At 41.7% G+C, this 20374-nt stretch overlaps 3 protein-coding genes across 6 annotated transcripts; 2 read left to right on the forward strand and 1 right to left on the reverse strand.

Annotated features, from left to right (window-relative positions):
• The first annotated feature begins 7157 nt into the window (after positions 1-7157).
• LOC6506333 (bestrophin-4) lies at positions 7158-9206 on the forward strand. The gene is made up of 6 exons (XM_001958046.4): positions 7158-7301; positions 7352-7462; positions 7527-8274; positions 8328-8525; positions 8583-8820; positions 8875-9206. Exons 1-6 carry the CDS (start codon positions 7231-7233, stop codon positions 9129-9131), a joined length of 1623 nt encoding a protein of 540 aa, XP_001958082.1. The 5' UTR covers positions 7158-7230; the 3' UTR covers positions 9132-9206.
• LOC6493601 (bestrophin-4) lies at positions 9151-11970 on the reverse strand. Its single transcript, XM_001958045.4, has 4 exons — positions 11799-11970; positions 11629-11739; positions 11032-11575; positions 9151-10039 (listed from the first exon to the last, which is right to left on the reverse strand). The coding sequence occupies exons 1-4, from the start codon at positions 11867-11869 to the stop codon at positions 9185-9187; spliced, it is 1581 nt and encodes a 526-aa protein (XP_001958081.1). The 5' UTR covers positions 11870-11970; the 3' UTR covers positions 9151-9184.
• A 1433-nt stretch (positions 11971-13403) lies between these two features.
• On the forward strand, positions 13404-20173 carry LOC6506334 (cationic amino acid transporter 2). 4 transcript variants are annotated; one of them, XM_001958044.4, is made up of 9 exons: positions 13404-13469; positions 13918-14081; positions 14538-14934; positions 15647-15939; positions 16019-16303; positions 16358-16462; positions 16523-17353; positions 17406-17681; positions 17773-20173. In XM_001958044.4, the coding sequence occupies exons 4-9, from the start codon at positions 15699-15701 to the stop codon at positions 19239-19241; spliced, it is 3207 nt and encodes a 1068-aa protein (XP_001958080.1). In that variant the 5' UTR covers positions 13404-13469; positions 13918-14081; positions 14538-14934; positions 15647-15698; the 3' UTR covers positions 19242-20173. The 4 variants fall into 4 exon arrangements, with proteins under 4 accessions (XP_001958080.1, XP_032309700.1, XP_032309699.1 ...); XM_032453809.2 differs by having other exon boundaries at positions 13409-13627; XM_032453808.2 differs by having other exon boundaries at positions 13409-14081.
• Positions 20174-20374: the final 201 nt, after the last annotated feature.

Here is a 20374-nt window from a genome sequence, read left to right on the forward strand (position 1 = left end):
AACTCGTGCGAGGGAATTTTATTTCCAGGTTTGTCGGTGGCTCCGGACAAATGACAGCATAACGAAGTTGAAATTTACTAGAGTAAGTTTTCCGCCAAGGAACCAAGGAGGAGTTTAACCCAGGGGGAAGTCTGGGAAGCGGAAGATCAATTTGGGATCTGTTTTGGAAAGGTCAAGTTGATATTTGATTTGATGGCTGCTAGTTATTCTTTTTCTTTTGATAAATGGTATAACTTAAAAAGTCTAGTCTCAAATTTGATGTAGACCTTATTAGGTTCAAAAACCCCTAGCACTGATGCCCAAATTATAAACTCAGGGCTATTACTATGAGCTCAAAACTCAGAACTAACTAAACAAGAGTACTACTTGCAGAGTGTACCTCCTGTTCAAAAATTCCATCTCTTATTGTGGCTCCAAACTTAAAGTCTTTTCCAAAACGTATTTTCCCATTCACATTTGAGTTTGCTTTCATGCTCACATTTCGGGGGCTCATTGTGTGGGCATGCGAAAAAGTTTGCAGTTTGAAATATTGTTAAGCATGTCCCGAAAAACTCAAGAGAAAATGAACTGGTATGGTATGGTAAGGTAAGGGAAAAATAGAGTACATCTGGCAAAAAAATATAAGTAAGTCTTTTAAGTTTTCGATGGGATATGAGCACTTGAGAACTGAAACTCCAAATACCTTTACAGGATTATCCTCGTTATTCTTTATAACATTAAGGCTCTTCTCAAGATCCCGCCCCTATCATTAAAGTCTAACGTTAATTGTTCGAAGATTAAGATCGTTCCATGTACCCTTGTTTTTTTCCTTATTTTTTACTTGATTGTTATTTACTTAGGATGTGTAGGAACCGTCCTCTGAGAGGGGTAGGAGCCCCGATCAATGGCTTAACGCCTGACTGCAAGTCTTAGAACCATTATTCGGTGCGATGAGAGCAGCTGTCGCCAAGGACATGATGTTCACCCCTTTTTCCTTTGAGCGGCGAAACCCTAATTTTCTATTCATTGCCAATTTAAGTGCGATATAAATAATTTGGCAGTTACCAGGTAAAATTGTTGCTGACTTTGATGGAGCATTCGGGAAGGGTGCCTCGATCGACGGCCAGATAATGCATTATCAATTTGTTAGGGTTGAATTAGTTCGATTTAAAAGTCTGTCGGTTGCTGTTTTTCGGTTTTAGGGGTAGCATCTCATCCCGATAGGCTTTAATTGATTATGCACAAATTTTTCACTATTTTGATAGGGTAGTGGTTTCAGTTTTGTTTAGGGGTGTGTGGGTTGCCTAAAAAATTTAAAATAACAATAAACGAAACTGAAAACTGGTTTTTAAATGTTTAAGTGGCCGAAAGTAAATAGGGTTTCTGCATTCCTGTTTTTTAATATATTCAATTGGTAAGCAACCCCAAATTAAAACATTGTTATGATTTCCTTAGCGGTTATCTCTCTGTTTTTTGTGTCATTTCAATGGTAGGAATTTTTTACTTTAAAGAGATTCAGAGCCACTGTCTATGAGCACCGAAAATTCTTAACTAATTTATTAACGCTTCTTTCATCTTTTGCTTAGAAAATTTTGAGCGGAATTTCCTTCTCTTGTCTTCTGACAATCCAAATCAGATTAGCTTTAATGCCATCTTGATTGGCGCTGCTTCATCAGCTTCGTTCTGCTAACCCAAATTCCATAATTAATTAAATTATTTAATTTACTTTGTAGCACACACATATTTGAGGCAATCTCCCAGCCTCTAATTCCCCAGCTCTGAGCCAAGTTAACAAAAAACCTTGTTAGTAATTGCGGTAAATGTGATTAGAAACTTTGCTGCCTCATTCCCCCATCTGCTCTTCTCTAGCATTTCCCGCATTTCGCGCTGTTTTCCCCTATTTGATTTTTAGCATCGGAAAAAGCGAAAACTTTTAACCTACACAGACACACAAATACGTAGATACATAGATATATATATACACATCCTCCCCGCACACATAGACAGACTTATCCGAGAACCGTAAATAGTTAGTTCACCTTTTACGTGCGTTAATGATGTTTTCTCAATCAAAAAGTTAAATCTTTCGCAGCGTTAGAGGCAACATTTTTGCACGCAAACTTTTAGGACAGGGTCGCCGCTACTGGGGGGTACTAAGGGCTGAGAATTTTCTGAGGGGGGACAAGCGTTTTTTTGCTGCTGCCAAACGAATCGAACAAGAAAAGCTAATTACAAGTAGCTGGAAGTTGTGCGTGTTTCGGCTCCAATGGCCCAAAAAAGGGAATGATGGCGAAAGTAAGAGGAAAACAGGAGTCAAAACACCTGTTCGAAGAAAAACTTTGATTGGTTTTTATATGATTTTGGCCTGGCGTAGAACTTACGGCTAAATGTGTCAATAATTGGCCTACAAAATTTGTATCTTTCAGCCGCCGCAGACTTTTATAATTTGGATCCTTGTTTATGGGATATTGTGTAGTGGACATAATGGGAAATGGTTTAGAGATAAATAAATTGGAATAAGGAACATATGAAGTAGAAATTTCTAGTCTTTTTGTCATATTATTTATATTCTTCATGCTTCATAATTCCTAAATAACCCTTTTAGTAAATAACTTAATAAATTCCAGAATTTTGCAGATCCTGCATCCTGACTCAATGCACTGTACCGACTCGTTCATTCATTGAATCGGGTTTATTCATTTATTCATTGAAGCTTTGCCAAACATTCCATTTATTGTTTCCTCAGAGTCCAAAACTGCCAAAGTCTTTACTTGAGAACTTGAATGGCAAAGAGTTTTGATCCCTAAATTGGGGGACATGGCCATGGGAACGAGATGGCGAGTGAGGGGATGGCCGGAATGTTGAATAAGTAACCCCAACACTTACTTGCAAAAGTATTCTACCGTTGCACTCGTCCTGTTTCATAACAATGGGATTTTCCCCCAGTTTCTGCACTTTTTAGCTTGGCACCCAAATTGTTCTCAGTTCACTTGGCCGAGGGTAAAAATAAGCAGGGGGTTGGCAAATTTTAATATTAAGCTAAGCTTGTTCGTATTCTTCGGCAGCATTGGGGACTTTCTCGAAACCCCAGCCGAAACCAAATCTCTCTCTCCCCTCTTAATATCGTTGCGTATGCTGGGCGAAAAGTTTTTATCTACAGCCAAATAGTTCTGGACTATTTCTCCATCAATTTTATTGGTAATACTTAGACAAAACTTTATCCACATTGCACATCGAGTGCTGGGGAGGCAGCTACAGCTGGAGGACAGTGGGCGACAGCCAGAGAATCAGCTGAGCCTTAAGTGAAAGGATTCGAAGCGTAAAAGTTTGCTGGTTGTTGGAGTTTTTTTTTTCGTAGTTTTAGGGAGAATTAGAGAAGCGTTTTGTACATGAATTTCTTGTCTTTGCTTTTCTTTTTAATAAATTCCCGAAAAATACTTTCAACTTCTGAGTAGATGCTTGATAAACTAATAAAATGAGTTCCCAAACGCTCGTCGGCTTAATTGTAATTACTTTTTGGCAAAAGCCGAAGCTGTCTGTCTCCTTCAGTCCACCACTCCGCCACGCCGCCATTCTGCCACTCGGTGGTTGTGTAAAAAGTTTCGCCAACTTGTAATTATCACTTACAACATGGAGCTGGCTACACCGCCCCGTCCCGCCCACTTTTCATGCCATTTCCCCCATTTTCCAGGTTTAACAAAACTGACAACCACAAAGGCAAAACTCCAGGGGTGTGAGCTGGAGGCTCCGCCCACACACATGCAGCTTAATTAATAGACATCACAAAGTGGCGCTCCCTTGGAGGGGTAATCACCTCAGCCCCCCGCCCAGAGAGCTCTCAGGCCCCCGAAACCCAATTCCAAGCTCCGTGTTGCCATGATGTAGCACGATTCTGGCCACAATAATAATTTACATTTTAAGCCAATTTGAAAATGACCGAAAAAAAGAGCATTTCCATTTTCACAGTTAAATAAAAATTAATTACAACAATTTATCGTCGTCGTCGCAGCAGCCACAAAAAATGTTCCCAAAGGTTTTAGTCTTAGGATTCGACTAATTTATTACCCTGGATTAAGAGGCTAACTAAAATTTATTAACTAATATAATTTTAAATATTTGTTTGGAAAATGAAGAAGAAATAGGGATTTCACTTATATTAAGAATAATTAAAAGGAAGCTATCAATTTTTATAAAAATAGAATATTCTTTCGAAATCTTAATAATAACTTAATAATAACTAAAAACCTTAATAATAACTAAAAAATAATATCCCTCAGTTTATGGCCAATACACCTTTTCTAGGGTAAAAAACGTAACGAATTACAAGGAGTACACCCCTTAGGACAACTGTCCAATTTGGAAGCACCCCCTGAGCCTCTCGCACTCTTCTTAACCCCATAATACCCCAAATGCTTCATCGTAATGTGCGGCTTGTTGTTGTTAAATGTCGGCTAAAACGCAAATGTTAAACCCTTTCGTTAATGCAAAATAATTGCTACGGTTCGTGGTCCGAGTTTTCCGAGTTCCGTTGCAAGAAAAACGACAAAAAATCTACAAAAAAAAATAAAAAAATAAAAGTAAAACGTCAAAACGGTATTTTATTCTTTCTCTATCCCTCGCTTTTCCTTTTCCTGACCCTCCTTTCAATTTTCTCCTCTTTTTTTCGGCTCTGGTTGGGTTAAAAATTAGAGCGACGCTGGGCAGAAAAAAAAGTGGGCGTGTGCCGAGTTCCGTTTCATTTAGTTTTCAGTTTCCACCTAATTTACCCAATTGGGCAAAAGTGCTTTGTCATAATCAGGCCGGGAGCAAGGTTCGCATATCTAATGAATGAATAGAATGCCCGGAGAGGATCCGGCCCCATAAAGCAAACTTTTCATGAATGGCTTCGGCCGGGGCCCCTCCGCCGGGCACATATTTATCGAGTTGCTAATAGGCTGTCACATAATTAGCTCTCTCCAACAACCAAAATCGGACTGACGACCTTCCTTTGAGCCAAACCAACAAAAAAAAAGGTATCAAAAGGCGATGGAAGGGTGAAATTACTGACATTAACCCTGGCTTAGTGGAAAGTCAAAGATGGCCAGGAACGATAATGTCCAAAGATGTCCAAATGCATCTTGGGCTTGTCGGTTGGGTTGCCCCTGTTTCGATTGGGTTAAAGATTAAGACGGTCTTTGTTTTGCGGAAACAATCTAATCTTTAAAGCAGTGGGGTGTGTTTATTTCAAATCAAGATTCAAAGTGACTGATGGAGTTGAAGACGATGGATTGAAAGGGTGTTGGGGTGCCTGAAAGTTTGGACAGTGAAGTGTTGTTGGGGCTTTATTGGATTAATTTTATTATGTATACAACGCATTAAAAAATATCCAAGAGAAGAGAACAGACATTAAATTACTCCTTTTGAAACTCCTTTTTACAAAAATGTAAATCACTACTCTAGGAAATCAGTGCTAACTCTGAAAAAATACTACTCTTAATATTCGGGGCATAGACAGATTTTCCCCCTGGGTAGTCTGATTTTTAACCCATCCTTACCTGAGGGTCACTCGCATCAATTTCGGCTTGTTGAATGCCTGAGGGCCTCCAGGCCACCCGTCCTTGATGGCCCAGCCCTCATCATTCCTAATCAAGCTATAGAGAAGGCAGATATTGAACGAAACATACGTATAATGCGGCTTCCCTAAGGTCGCATTAAAAATCGACCGGAATTGACTTTGAAAAATGGTGTGAAAAACGCAGGCGAGCCCGTAACAGGATTTGCGAAAAAAAACAGTTCGCATTCGCATTAAACGCATTTTGCATGACTGTGTTGCAATTAACGATGGAGAGCAGCTGCAATCAGGCACTGCCACCAATCATACATATAGAAACGTGTACGGGGCAAGCGATTCGATGATTATTGTTTCAACGCCTCAACGATTCTGACGTTTTTTGTCGACCGGTTTACTTTTTTTTGTTTGAAAAATGGTCACAAAAAAGGCGGCGGGACGACGAGGGGCACAATCATCAGGCAAATATTTACCGCCATTGGGCAAATGCAGAAATGCAAACGCTGAGTCCTGTTGGCCATGTTGTAAGTTGACCATGAGAGATGATGGCCAGAACGGCGATGATTGCTATGGCTCCGCCAAGCGAATATATCTGTATGTATGTGGCAATGGTCAATGCTAATTGCCAATTATGGACAAATTCGTTCGAGCGCGAAATTAAATTAACCCCTTTTTGTGCTGACCCTCCCAGTAGAAACAGAAACAGAAACAGTCACACAGAGATACAAAAACAGCAACATCGAACTGTGCTGAACAAAAATCCGCATCGCAATCCTCAACCGCGCCATCAATCAGGAGCACAGGCGACAAAACACAAACTACGCGAAGTGCAAATATGAAATATTTATGGCCACATATCCGCCTGAATTGTAGCCGAGAATGTGGGGGATTCTCGAATTGGTTGCGGCCTTTGCACTAACGAACAAATTAATAGTGGCCAGTTCAATTAGTCTCCTCTATTTAAAGATCTCAATTGATTGTCACCAAAAGTAGCCATCTTCTTTAAACTTTAATGGAACTACTATAGAACAGTAGATCAGCCCCACATACCTCGAGTCTCGAGTAGTTAACTCGTTGGCCCATTAATGCGAACATATCAATGTATAATTAAACATACTGAAAACTTTATTGGAAAGCACAAAGGCAAATGGATCTGAGCAAAAACCGAGCCCCAATAACGCCCCAAATGACTTAAGTGGCGAGCAGAATCGGAATTATTGTTATAAAATGCTATCGACGTAATGATTCTCATGCATTTTATGAGAAAGTGGAAAATAAAAAAGATCATGGTTTTTTTTGTTTTTTTTTTTAAATCAAAATAAAGTACAAATGTCATCAAAAATATAATGAATAAAATAATGGCTTGTAATGGGTACACAAAGAAAACAATGTGGATAATGGTTTTCTTACAAAAATGAAATTATTCTGGAAACACATTGTGAAATGAAAACACAAGTATCATCGATGTCTTCCCGCCGTCACCTTTATAATCAAATCTCTTGGTTTTTGATATGTAATTGGCCAAACGCATATGACGGTTCCCTGCGGCTTCCTTTGATTTTTGTCATCTTATCCTTGAAGTAAAAAAATAAAATTTTTTATTAAAAACAGAAAATTTAAGCACTCATTGCTTTGGATGTCAACTGGTTTTCCTTAGACATTTTTAAGAAAAATGGAATTTAGTTCATTCGGATTGTGAAATCATGACAGTGACCTACACCTCCAGTGTGAGCACCTCGAGTGTTGTTAGCAACTTTTTGGGATTACTTTTAAGGTAAAAATTGAGCTCTAATTAAGGTCAAATTAACCACATTTTCTTTCAAGATGGCGCGGAAGCATCTACAAGCTTGTTTGGCACGATCTGTTGGCTTTTATGGGCTTGTACTTCCTTTTGGCAGTGGCCTATCGCTTTCTGATGAATGAACATGGCAAGAAGTACGCTTATCTCTTTTAAGCTTTTTACTTTGAATATTTTGTTGAAGTAACTATTATTTTGTAGGCTTTTTGAAAACATTTCCGAGTATTGCACGCGAAACGTGGGTCTCATACCTCTGTCTTTCGTGATGGGCTTCTATGTGTCCATCGTGATGACTCGCTGGTGGGCCCAGTACTCCACCATTCCATGGCCGGATCCGGTAGCCATCTTAGTCAGCTCTAACCTCCATGGCTACGATGACCGAGCCAGGGCTATGCGACGAACTATCCTGAGATACGTTTGCCTCTGCCAGGTGATTGTTTTCAGCATGATCTCCCCTCGTGTGAAGCGGCGATTCCCCAACTACGATCAGTTCATTGAAGCTGGCTTCCTGCTGGAGAACGAAAAGACCATTATTGAAAATTTGGATGGGGCCTTTCCGAAGTATCCGAAACACTGGATGCCCATCGTTTGGGCGGCTAGTATTGTGATGAGAGCCAGAAGTGAGAATAAGATACGCGACGACTACGCCGTAAAAACAATTATTGATGAATTGAACAAGTTTCGCGGATATTGTGGTTTTTTACTCTACTACGACTGGGTCAGTGTGCCAATGGTTTACACACAGGTTGTAACATTGGCAGTCTACTCCTTTTTTCTGTTCACCATCCTGGGACAACAGTGGACACAGAACGAACGCTCCCACATTGGGGAATCGGTTGTGAAGTGGTTTCCATTCCTGACCATTTTGCAGTTTTTCTTTTACATGGGCTGGCTCAAAGTGGCAGAGGTTTTGATTAATCCCTTCGGAGAGGATGATGATGATTTCGAGGTAAGACCTACAATATACAAAATATACATTTTATTTTAGGTTTCTTTCATCAGCTTAATTGGATTATTGATCGGAATATAACAATCTCGTATTTCGTAGTGGACGAAATGCATCAGGAGCATCCGGAATTGGTCAAGGATCAGTATTGGGATGAAGTTTTTCCAAATGAATTGCCATACAAGCAGCACCAGATGCGTTCAGGTCCTCCTGAAGCCTCTACTGCCCACATAGACACAGAATCGAAATCAAAGGTAAATGGTAATCGCCAAAGACATTTAAATAATAATATATATTTTTCTTATTTACAGGACAAAAAGAAGGGCTCGGTCACGACCATGTCGATAGGGAGCGAACACAGTAACGTAAGCACCCGTAGTAACCGTAGTCGCCACAGGAGGCTCACCCCGAGTTTCGTGCCTGGGCCTTCTACCAGCGGAAGCTTTACGGACTCCTTTTTATTGAGTATCGGACAGTCGCGAGTGGCCTTCAGTGATACTATTATTGGTTCGGAACAGGAGCACCTGGGCACTGAGTCTCAGGATACAAGTGAGAACGAGTACTTTGCATAAATATTAATTTAATGAGCCTCCCTGTTTGTAGTGGATTTCAATGAGTTGATAGAACAACGGCGTCGGGAGCGCAGAGATCGCTTGCGCCATCGCTTCATGGACATGCGTCAGGGAACTACACGGCACGCCTCTTCGGGAGCTCCTTACAGGATCACGGTGCTTCACCCACCATCCGACGAGGCCGTGGGCCAGGAGGAGGCAGACGGCGATGGTAGCCAAGGTACCATAAAGGGTCCCCCATCCAAGAAGCCTTCAGCCACTGAAAAGAAACCTGACGAGGAAAAATAGAGAACTTGATTTAGGGAAAAACGATATTTTATTATATTATAAAATAGTAAATTTCACTCTTTCTTTTCCTCCTTATCTTTATCCTCGTCCTGTTTTTCCTTTTTCATTTGGCTGGTGTAGCTTTTGTCGGTCTGCACCTCCTTTCCTCGGCTCCTGGAGTCCGAGCTATTATCTGATCCATCTGAGCCCATTTCGCTTCTCATCAGTTCCAAGGTGAGGGCGGCGTGCTGCATCTGCCGGTCCATGCGTTGTTTCTCTCGCTCCACCTTGAGGAGCTCGAAATCATCCTGGCTGGAGAACTGGCTCTTCATCTCGTCGCCCTCCTCGTCTCCCATGTCAATGGTGTCGCCACCCAGACTGTCCGTAATCGAAATGGAGCTGTGGCTGAATTTGAACTGGCGCGGGGCGAATCGGATCTTTAGTTCGTTGTCGACCTCTTGCTCACCATCAAACTCGGTCCAGTCGGTTTCGTCACTTTTGGGGGCCGTCGCCGCAACAGTGACTTGATGTTTGGCCAGGGGCAACCTAGCGGTGGACGCTTCCGGATGCTCCGCCCTCTCGGCTTCCACCAGATAGGGCAGTTCGTTCGGGAACACCTCGTCCCAGTACTGATCCCTCACCAGTTGCGGGTGATCGTTGTGCATCTCATCCACGATTAGGTAACTGACTTGGAGATTTCGGTCGATCACCCAGTTGAGCTCGAAGTCATCGTCGTCGTCGCCAAAGGGACAAATCAAAGTTTCGGCCACTTTCAGCCAGCCCATAAAGAAGAAAAACTCCAAGGTGGAAAAGAGCGGAAAGTAGTAGTTCACTATATTCTGATAGTTCTCGGTTTTCGACTCTCTGTCGATCCACTGATGGCCAAAAATGGCGGCGAAAAAGTAGGTGTACACAGCCAGAGTCACAACCTGCAAAATAATTTTAAACAAACAAATTTAAAAACAAGATTATCGAAGAGTGGTTCAATTTTCGCTTTCTTGGAATATTACTCATACGACCCGTATTACAATTTAGCACCAAACAAAAAACATACAAAAAATGATTGTATTATTCTACTTTTCTACTTGCTACAGTGCATTAAAATTTATAATTATCAAATACCACATTAAATAGGGCCAACACTGCGTATGAGTGGTAAAGATCAGAAATGGGTTTTTTAAAAAAAAATAAGCTTAGAATCGGAATGTTAGTGTAAAAATAAACTATTAAATAGCATGGATGAATATTTGGACAACACATCTTTGGAAATAGTCCTCAATTGGCCGCCGTCGAAATCAACATCTTTGGTATTAGTCATCCGATTCTCGAACGGAATACCTTAAAGGATTCTTGGTTTGATTCTTAAAAAATCTGCATAAAATTCTTAGAGCATAACTTTTTTTGAGGTTTTCTCCATCATTTTCTGCAGGACCCCCTTCGAAAATCTATAAAATGCAGGGAGCTACCATTTGGCCCTCTTCGAAGGCTATATCTTTGGCAATAGTCATCCGATTCCGAGCGGAGTTCCTTAAACGATTGGTGGATCGATTCTCAATAAATCTGCATCAAAATCTGAGGACATCATTTTTTTGAGGTTTTTTCCATTATTTTCAGGAGGACCCCCTTCGAAAATCTATAAAATGCAGGGAGCCACCAATTGGCCCCAATCGAAGGCTATATCTTTGGCAACAGTCATTTGATTCTCAAGAGGAATACCTTAAACGATTCGTGGTTCGATTCTCAATAAATCTGCATCAAAATCTTACAACATAATTTTTTTTTTGGATTTTTTTCCACAATTTTGTAGAGAAACTCTATATATTATAGTATATATTATTATATATATATTCTAAATTTACTTCAATAATCCGGTGTTATTGAAATCTTTAATTAAAAAACTGTTAGGAAGAAAAAGGCTCACCTGTGTGTAAACTAAAGGAACAGAGATCATGTCGTAATGAGTAAGCATATTGCATCCAGATCGAAATTTATTAAGCTCATCAATCATGGACTTCAGTGAGAAATCGTCCCAAATGCGTCCCTCCTTTCGAGCTCTCGTCACAATACTGCTGGCCCAAATAATGGGCATCCAGTACTTTGGATGCTTGGGAAACTTGACGTCCATACCTCTGATTATATTGGCCTCGTTGGTATTCAGTAGACCCACTTCGATTAGCTCTTCGTAGGTCGGAAAGCGTCTTTTGATTACCGGCGAGATCATTGATAGAACCATGGTCAAGGCCAGACACATGTACCGCATGATTGTGCGTCTCATCAGACGACCATGCTCGTCCTGGCCCCGGACCAAGGCACTAACGTACACCGCCAAAGGATCAGGCCAGGGGACAGTAGTATACTGACTCCACCAGCGCTCCACTATAATGGAAACATAGAATCCCAGGACGAAAGAGAGAGGAATCATATTGCCATAACTGTGGCAATACATCACAATGTCCTCAAAAATTCTAAAATATTTTAAAGGAGATACTTAAAAAACATGTTTTAATTTAAAACTTACACTTTATCGCATTCTCTTAAACCAAAGCGGTAAACGATGGCCATGAAGTAGAAACAAGTCAAAAACGTTAGGAGATCCACCCAAATAATCTTGTAGATACTTGCACGCCATCTGTTGATTTTGCCAAGGATGTAAGACTACCAATAAAAGTCCTTCAAGCATATCCTTACCTGATCAAAAGTTTCCAAAAGCAACCGAAGCGACGACAAGTTGCAACCTCAGCGGTATAGGAAACAGTCATTTTCGACAATCAATTGGAAAACTTTAATAATACTGGGCTGGCAAATCGGTTTGGCAAAAGGAAGCACTTTGTGAGGCCATAAGCAAAGCCAACTTTGAAATTAGTTCTAGTCTTCGGTTTGGCCTGGGGGTAATTTTCTCACTCGAGCATTAAACGAAGGCAATTTGGTAGGCGCGTCACATTTTGTGGGCGTAATTATTTAAATTAGATCATTTATATTTGCCGCCAGGCCAACCGGCAACGCACAAAGGCCAATTTGCCACACTGCCACCGCCACATGTGATAAAGTCTGCTCCATATCCTCCCACCTCTAGATCCTTTCTGTACATGTCTGTGTATATAGACGACGGCCGTCTGGTGGCATCAAGTAGGTGCAGTAAAATTTTAATACCCCAGCAAACATTCTGTGTGGATAAGGCGGTGGTACCGTGATTTTTTCCACCCACTACCCGCAGTGAAAGTGTGGCGAGCATTTTGAGTATCTTATCAGTATTTATTCGCTGTTTTTGATTGGGTTGATAGCACTCTTTTGGCCAATTCAGCAGTTTTCCAGGCAGGAAATAAGCGACTAATGAGTTTTTCAAACACTCGCATTACTTGGAACTAAATTGGATAACTTAAAGAATAATTAAAGCTTTTTAAAATAAACATCATATTTGACCTGGTAGTTATCACTATGTGTGTAATTCTGATAGAAATGTGTTTCGAGAGCTTTTTAGTTACATAGCAAGACACCTGCAGACTTTAGAGAGTGGATGAATAATAAACACGTGACGCATAGAAATAAAACTTGGGTTTGGCTTAATAGCGTTTGTAATCAGTTTATAGATAATTTAATAACCGCTAACGATTGTGCTCTTTCATGGTTAACGGCCCAATATAGACCACTGGAAATAATATTAAGACTTGAGAAATGAAAATCGTTCAAATTCCTAATGATAAAAAAAGCTATAGCTCGACAAAAACAATCAGAGCAGATTTGTTTGAACGGCTTATCTGGCGTTTCAGGGAACATATCTGGAATTATGAAATAAAGTCATTCATTCACCTTCTTGAACCAACAATGCTTACGTAATTGTAGATTTAATCGAGATAAGGACTTGTATACAGTGGGAATCGGTTAAGAAAAGGGTATTGTAATCGTTAAGAAGCCAATTTCCCAATGAAAGAGAGCTTTTAGCTTAGATATGTGCATATATTATATTTTAGAATCAATACAAATTCCATCTCCAGTCATCGGGTAGAGCGCATCGGAGCTTATCAACCGACTTAACCACTTCATAAAATCTACAAATTGACACTCGACAGCTAACGACAATAATAACAACAACTAGACCAGCAACAACAACTGGTAAAATAAAAATAAGAAATACAAATTAAAAAATACAAATAAAAAACAGAAACAATATGAAGAAGACGAGCATTTATAATTGTGTTCGCCAGTGCGATATTGTTGCATTCCCCGCTATATATTTTTTTTTTAGCAGCTAGCTGCCGCTCTCTCGGTCGTATATAGCGGCCAGAATATTATCTTACACTTTCAGTTAACGTTATACACCGAAACCGTCAACAAGCGAACAGAGACAGCCAACAGCAACGGGTGGGAGTGAGATAGTCTCGGGTGCGGGGGAGTGAAGCGAATGTTACGTTAAAATCTAAAGCCAAAATACCCCAGATCGGAAATGAAGTGAAAACACATCAAGACCAATATAGTCCTTATCTGAAAAAACATAAATAACAGAATTTCGGAGTTGTCGAGTTAGTGGTAGAGTGTGTGTGTGTGCCTGTGTGTGTGTACAAAAATCTGTTGTTCCCATATCGCAAAGATCATAAAACCGAAAGTTGGAACACACTAACTAAAACAACAATAGACGCAATATCAAAACACAGCAGCAGCACTAACAATAATGCGACGTCACACAGTGTGATTCAGCCTCCATCTTTCTCTTTTCCTCGCAGTCTCCGCCTGCCCACCTCCCTTCCTGCCTATCACTCCCTCGTGCACCTGCTAATTTTTTATTTTTGTTGTCGCTCTAATTACAACTCAGATCATCTACTGATCCCGCCGACCCCCCTCCGCCAGCCGGGCCGGGCCTTATCTTCCACAAATCCATTCGAATCGGCATCGTCTTTCGTCTCTTATCAGTTTCCAGCTTCGTGTGTGCACTGAAAGAAAATACAGAGACTGTGTACCATTTTGAAGAATCAAAAGGTTAATATAATAACTGAAAAACAATTTATTTTAAAGACATTGTAAAATGGTGTTTAAATATTTAATAATGAAGTGATAAGAACACTATGGTTATTACTTAATATAATTAATTTAATTTTGTATAATTAAATTTTTTTTTAAACAAGATTTTATTAAGCGATTACAGAAATATTTCAAAATAAAGCTAAATTAGAAAGATTGTAGAAATCGTAAATAGGAAACGATGCATTGGTAATATTACGTATACGTTCCGGAAATGAAAGCCCACATGGCGTATGAATTGAAAAATGTCCTCTTATTTTAAATTAATTATAAAATACGTCTGATGTATCTTCCTAAACATTATTTACTTCAAAATTCATGAAATTGTACAAGACTCAACTTTAATATAATAAAAGAATATCCCTCATTTTTAAAAAACCCTAAATTTATGTTCCAAACACTTTTTGTTGACAGTCAAATTTTTCTCGCCGTGCACCCGTTTGCTTCGCCAATGCCTCAGGGCCGCTGTTGGCGGACTGTGGAGGTGGTGCGGATCCCGCTCCCTGGACTGGTGGTCTTATCTTTGGAGGAGGACCCGACGATTTTGCGGCTGTAACGCGACAACCTGCAGCCGGCGGTGAAGAAGGCAGCGAAACGGCAGCGCAGACGCTCCCAGATCGCCAAGAATGTCAGTCACACATTTGTTGTCCGTTTTTTATTGTTTGGTGTGAAAGAGACTCAATTATAGACTTACAATTCATTAATAAGAATCAGACAAAGGCGAATCGAAAATATTTGCCCAGACTGCACTGGAGCAATACAAACTGCTACATCAGAGGGAGAGAACAGGCCGCAAAGGCGAGAAAAGTTGGTGAGTCAAGTGTATCGTAATTATATAAAAAACAGCATAAGTTTTCGTTCGACAAGTCCAGCAGACTGTCACCTAGACCCACTTAATTATCTTTGTTAAGCAACACGAGCGAGAAAAATTATAAGGTATAATAATAGGAATGCAAACAAACTTGCAAAAGATACTACATATAGGCAAAAACTTGAGCATCCGATTGTTATCAAAGAGTGTACAATTATTTTTTTCAACTTTTGGGCGAGGGTGTGGATAATTTTCTTAGTCACCTGTTGGGGTTGTAGAAAATATATGGATTTATGGGTAACAGAAAAGCTGTATATTCTAGAAGAAGATGATTAATAAAATACTTTCCAAAGATAATAAAATAAGAGGATAAAAAGGACATTTTAATAAAATATTTGCCTGAGGCTCGTAACCTTGAAAAAGGCCTTCAGAAACTTTTCCATTATAGCCCAGACTTTCCAAAAACTCTCCCATATACCGCTCCCCATATAGAGATTACCTATACCCAATTCTAAGTGGAGCAATCGAGTTCAAACTCACAGCTCACAATAGACTTGCCATTTACGATTACATTTTGAGCTCAATTATTTGCTTTGTATAATCGAGCGCCTCGTCACAAGATAAGACACCCGGACAATACGTAGATCGAAGTGCATTATGCATGATCTTGGCACAACCTAAGCTATGCGAATGTGGTTCTGCTCATTTCCAGAATTCCGAAGGTTTACTGAACCCGCCACCCCAGCCCGAGCGATACGAAGGAGATGGTTCGCCAGATCTCCCCTTGGAAGGTTCTCACCCGGCGCAAGCCCCTCCAGGCCGATGGCAATGAGGGGGAGACGAAGCTCAATCGGGTGCTGGGTCTCTGGGACCTCACGGCCCTCGGTGTTGGCTCGACCCTGGGAGCAGGGGTCTATGTTCTGGCCGGACAGATAGCCAAGGATCAGGCGGGTCCCTCGGTGATGATATCGTTTGCCATTGCGGCCCTGGCCTCCCTGCTGGCGGGTGAGTTTGATTGCTGCAGCTATAGTATTGATTGGCGAAAGTAAACTGATTGTGAATATTAATTTTTTTCCCTTTGAAGGTATTTGTTATGCAGAGTTTGGAGCTAGAGTTCCAAAAGCAGGATCTGCTTATGTTTATAGTTATGTTTGTATCGGGGAGTTTGCTGCCTTCGTCATTGGCTGGAATCTCATACTGGAATATGTTATTGGAACTGCCAGTGTTTGTAGGGGTATCAGCCTGTACCTGGACTCCTTGCTAAATGACACCCTGAAGACCACTTTCGCTGAGGTGGCCCCTATGGACGTTAGTTTCCTTGGCAGCTACTTTGATTTTTTGGCCTTCGGCTTGGTTGTTGTGTTTGGAGGTAAGTTCTCCATTTATTTCCAAAGATATTCTTATAAAAACATTATATTTTTAGTGGCCCTTGCCTTTGGCGTGGAAACATCAACAATGGCTAATAATTTTGTGACCTGTCTTAATATATTTATTCTGGGATTTGTTATCATAGCTGGAGCGTTGAAAGGTAAGACTGTGTGGTTTTAAGTTGAAAAATATTCAAACTGAACCCTTTTACTTCCCCTAGCTGACCTTGCCAACTGGACTGTGGATCCTGCCAGCTTCACGGAAAACTCGACCTTCGCAAATGTGACCATTGGAGTGGGTGGCTATTTTCCCTTTGGATTTGAGGGAACTCTCCAAGGAGCAGCCACTTGCTTCTTTGGCTTCGTGGGCTTTGATGCCATCGCCACCACCGGAGAAGAGGTCCGAAATCCGCGCAAGAACATCCCGCAGTCCATCCTACTCTCCCTGTTGATCATCTTCCTGTGCTACTTTGGAGTGTCCACTGTACTGACCCTGATGCTGCCGTACTACCTGCAAGATGCCAACGCACCGCTGCCCTACGCCTTCGAATATGTGGGCTGGACGGTACCCATGTGGATCGTTACGGTGGGTGGACTGGTGGGTTTGCTGGCCAGTCTTTTTGGAGCTTTATTTCCCCTGCCGAGGGTGATGTATTCGATGGCCCAAGACGGTCTTCTATTCCGGTTTCTGGGCAAAGTGAGTCCACGATTTCGAGTTCCAGTCACGGGCTCCATTGTAGCTGCTCTCTTCACGGCCACCATCGCAGGACTCTTCGATTTGGCCCAATTAGTAAGCCTTCTCTCCATTGGAACTCTTTTGGCCTACAGCGTGGTGGCCATATCGATAATGCTGCTGAGATACATGGATTATTGCGAGCCGGAGGACAATCGGGGCCAGAAGGAGGGTCAAGCTACGGAGACAACCTCTTTGACCTCGCGGACGGATAGATTTACGTGCGGGTCGGTGTGCAAGCAGCTTTTCAATGTTCATGGACTGCGGGAGCCAAACGCCATTTCCTCCAGGATTGTGGGAGTGCTGGCCACAGTGTTTTGTAAGTAATACTCTTATAAAAACTGAAAAGAAAACGTAATTGTGTGTTGCAGGTCTTTTATCCTTGGGTCTGGGTGTTCTGATAATGCAAGAACATCACTCCATCGCCTCCGAAGAGCCCTGGGTCCTCGCTGTCCTTGTTATATTAATTTTCCTGATTTTTCTGGTCATCCTGTTGATTTGTCTGCAGCCCAGAGAAGTTAGAAGTCGACTCTTCCGAGTGCCCTTCGTACCGGTCGTTCCTGCCATCAGTATTTTCATAAATATATACCTGATGCTGCAGCTGGATTCATGGACGTGGATACGCTTCGGTATATGGATGATTATTGGTAAGTTGGAACCTCTCCTCCTTCTTAATATAATTGCATGTGGTAGAGACTAATGCATGTTGTAATCTCGCACTAACTTCGACTAACCTAGGTATACCCATATTCCTTGCATGCTGGTATCTGTACGATTGTAAGAATCCCCAGAAAAGAAACCCCGAGAGGGTGACTTACTACAAAGTCCTGAAGGGAATGGAGGTTATTTCGGATAAGGATAACAATTGCCTCTCCCAGGAGAGTGTTTTGACCTTGGCAACTCAATTAAAGAAGAGTCCGAGCAGCAGCGTGGATCAAATACAAAATCTGAGCGATGTGGGCGATGACTTAATCGAAGTGAAACACGCCAACGGAAAGGTATTCTACGTGGAGGATACCAGAAGTGAAAATTCCACAGCCACCCTGGGGGACAATGGGTCTCCATCCCGTGATGATGAGCAATCAGTTATTGCCATGTTGGATGATGTCCTAGACGCGGTGGAAATACAACAAAGTCAGCTGGAGCTGGAGCAGGAAAGGCAGCAGCAGATGATTTTCGAGAGACACTTCAGCCTGGATTCCGAGATGTATCCGAGTGTCATCGAAACGGTTATAGTGGCCACGGTTCACAGCAGCAGCGACGACGATGAGACCAAGAGTCTGACTTCCCTGCAGCCAAACAGATACGAAGAATGCAAGCAAGTGGCCCAGCAGATGCTTGAGGAAATGTTTAATAGTGAAGTGTTCTACGAGCAGCTCGAAAGGGTCTATGAAGCTAAGAATGTAAAGGCCCCCGAGGTTGGGAATGCTTTTAAAGAACCTGAGACCGTACCGATAATTAAGCCTCAACTGCAGCGCCTGGAATCCCAGACGTCACTGAAATCCCAGGTCTCGGAAATTGAGGATCCGCTGCATTCGGCCAAGTTTAAAGACCGCTTAAGCTACATCATTATGAATTCCAATGCCCACAAGGTGAAAACGCCTGTAAAGGATGGGAGTGGAAATGGGAATAAGGTGGAGGATGAGGTTGAGGAGGAGGAACCAGAACTCCTGCCACAGGCAAGGCCGCAACTGAAGCAATCGAAAAGCGAGACCGATGTACGCCGGTTAATGCTCAAGGCCATCAGCGAACTGAAAATCGGCCATAATGAGGCTGGCAATGGTGATGAGGCCGCCACAGGAATATCCGCCACAGAAGCCCCTCTGAAATCTCCATCTGCCCCAGTGGCAGATGCACTTGCCAGTGCCAACAACATACCGCGTCCACCGAAATTCGATCCGGTACTGTACAAGACCATCAACAGCATTAGTTTGCGCAAACAGCGACCCACTTTGAATCAGGAGCAGAGTCAAAGCCATATCGTGGATGCCAGGAACCCGGCCCTCCTGCCACCGGAATCGAATCCGGAATCAGAATTGGAAACAAGAACGGAACCGGAGTCGCTGGAGCCGTTGCCATTCCGGGCGAAATTGGAGGCCATATTGCAGCGTGGTCCCTCGCACCGAACCCAACAACATCCGGACCTGGTGCGTCGCCACCGTCCGCAGTCCACTTATATAGAAATGGAAGCGGAAAGCGGCAGCTGAGGGTGGACACCCTCCCATCATTTCCCTCATTTGAAACCAAAGAGGTTGCCATTCTCCCCCCAGTTGAGAGTAGTTGGTTTGCATGCGCACCGGAATGCAAATGTAGTTTGAATTGTACATATCTAGCATAGCAGTAGTTACTAGTTTCTGGTAGTTAGTAGTCAGCATGGAATCCAAGCAATTCTAGATTATAAGCACCAGTTGGATTGGGGGAGTTGGTTGATTAAAAGAAGTGTGCCAACACAGGGTAGCTTCCCAGGAATTACATTCGAATGGACTGCTCGAAAAGGTAACTCGATACTTTGCAAGCGTGTAGCTTCAAGACAGAAGTGTGGTTTAGTTTTCATTGAAATAAAAACACGCTTTCAACACACCTCTGATATTATTATCCATCATGTGCAAAGCTTCAATTCAAATGCCATAATTTAAAGAGAGTTTATGAGACAACATAATGGCACTCATTAATTTTCTTTTAAGCCAAACACAATACATGTTTTACAAGTTCTCTAAAATATTGTGCTTCCAAAGCAACTCTTCCTCATCAACTTTAACAACAATCCCCCTTAATTAATGTGCATGCTTAGCTAACTTAAAACTAGTCGCAAAAGTATTCAATTAAATGGTATTAAATGTGTCAAAACCTAGTGCATGCCTGAGATACCTCCAAATAAGTATGCTAATCGGTTCTACGTATACAGGACTTTCTATATACTTTTTCTACGGACTGCCCAACAGCTACAGGGAACTGAAGCGCCAACGGGCTGGCTGGCAGAAGCTCAAATATAGCGATCGCCTCTGATTGAGAAATTTTGATAATTATACAAGACATATCTATATAAATGTATATACACCCGAATGCATCACTAAGCCAAGTTGATAAATTGTGAACAATTTGTTGGTTATAAATAAAAATCTAGTTGTAATTAATAAAAGTCAAATGAGTGTTTACCTGAAAGGGAAGAATGGAAAGAAAAGAAATGTTGAGAGCAACTGCAGCCGCTTCCGGAATCGATTCCCAAATGATCTTCTGGAGAGTGTGCTGTATTAATAACCCAATGAATGGGGATCGTTCATTGTCGTTTAATTCCCAGTGGCCTTGTCCCGAAGATTGTTCTTCTTCGGCTGCACTGACT

Source organism: Drosophila ananassae, chromosome 2R (assembly GCF_017639315.1).
Source record: "Drosophila ananassae strain 14024-0371.13 chromosome 2R, ASM1763931v2, whole genome shotgun sequence".
NCBI lineage: Eukaryota > Metazoa > Arthropoda > Insecta > Diptera > Drosophilidae > Drosophila > Drosophila ananassae.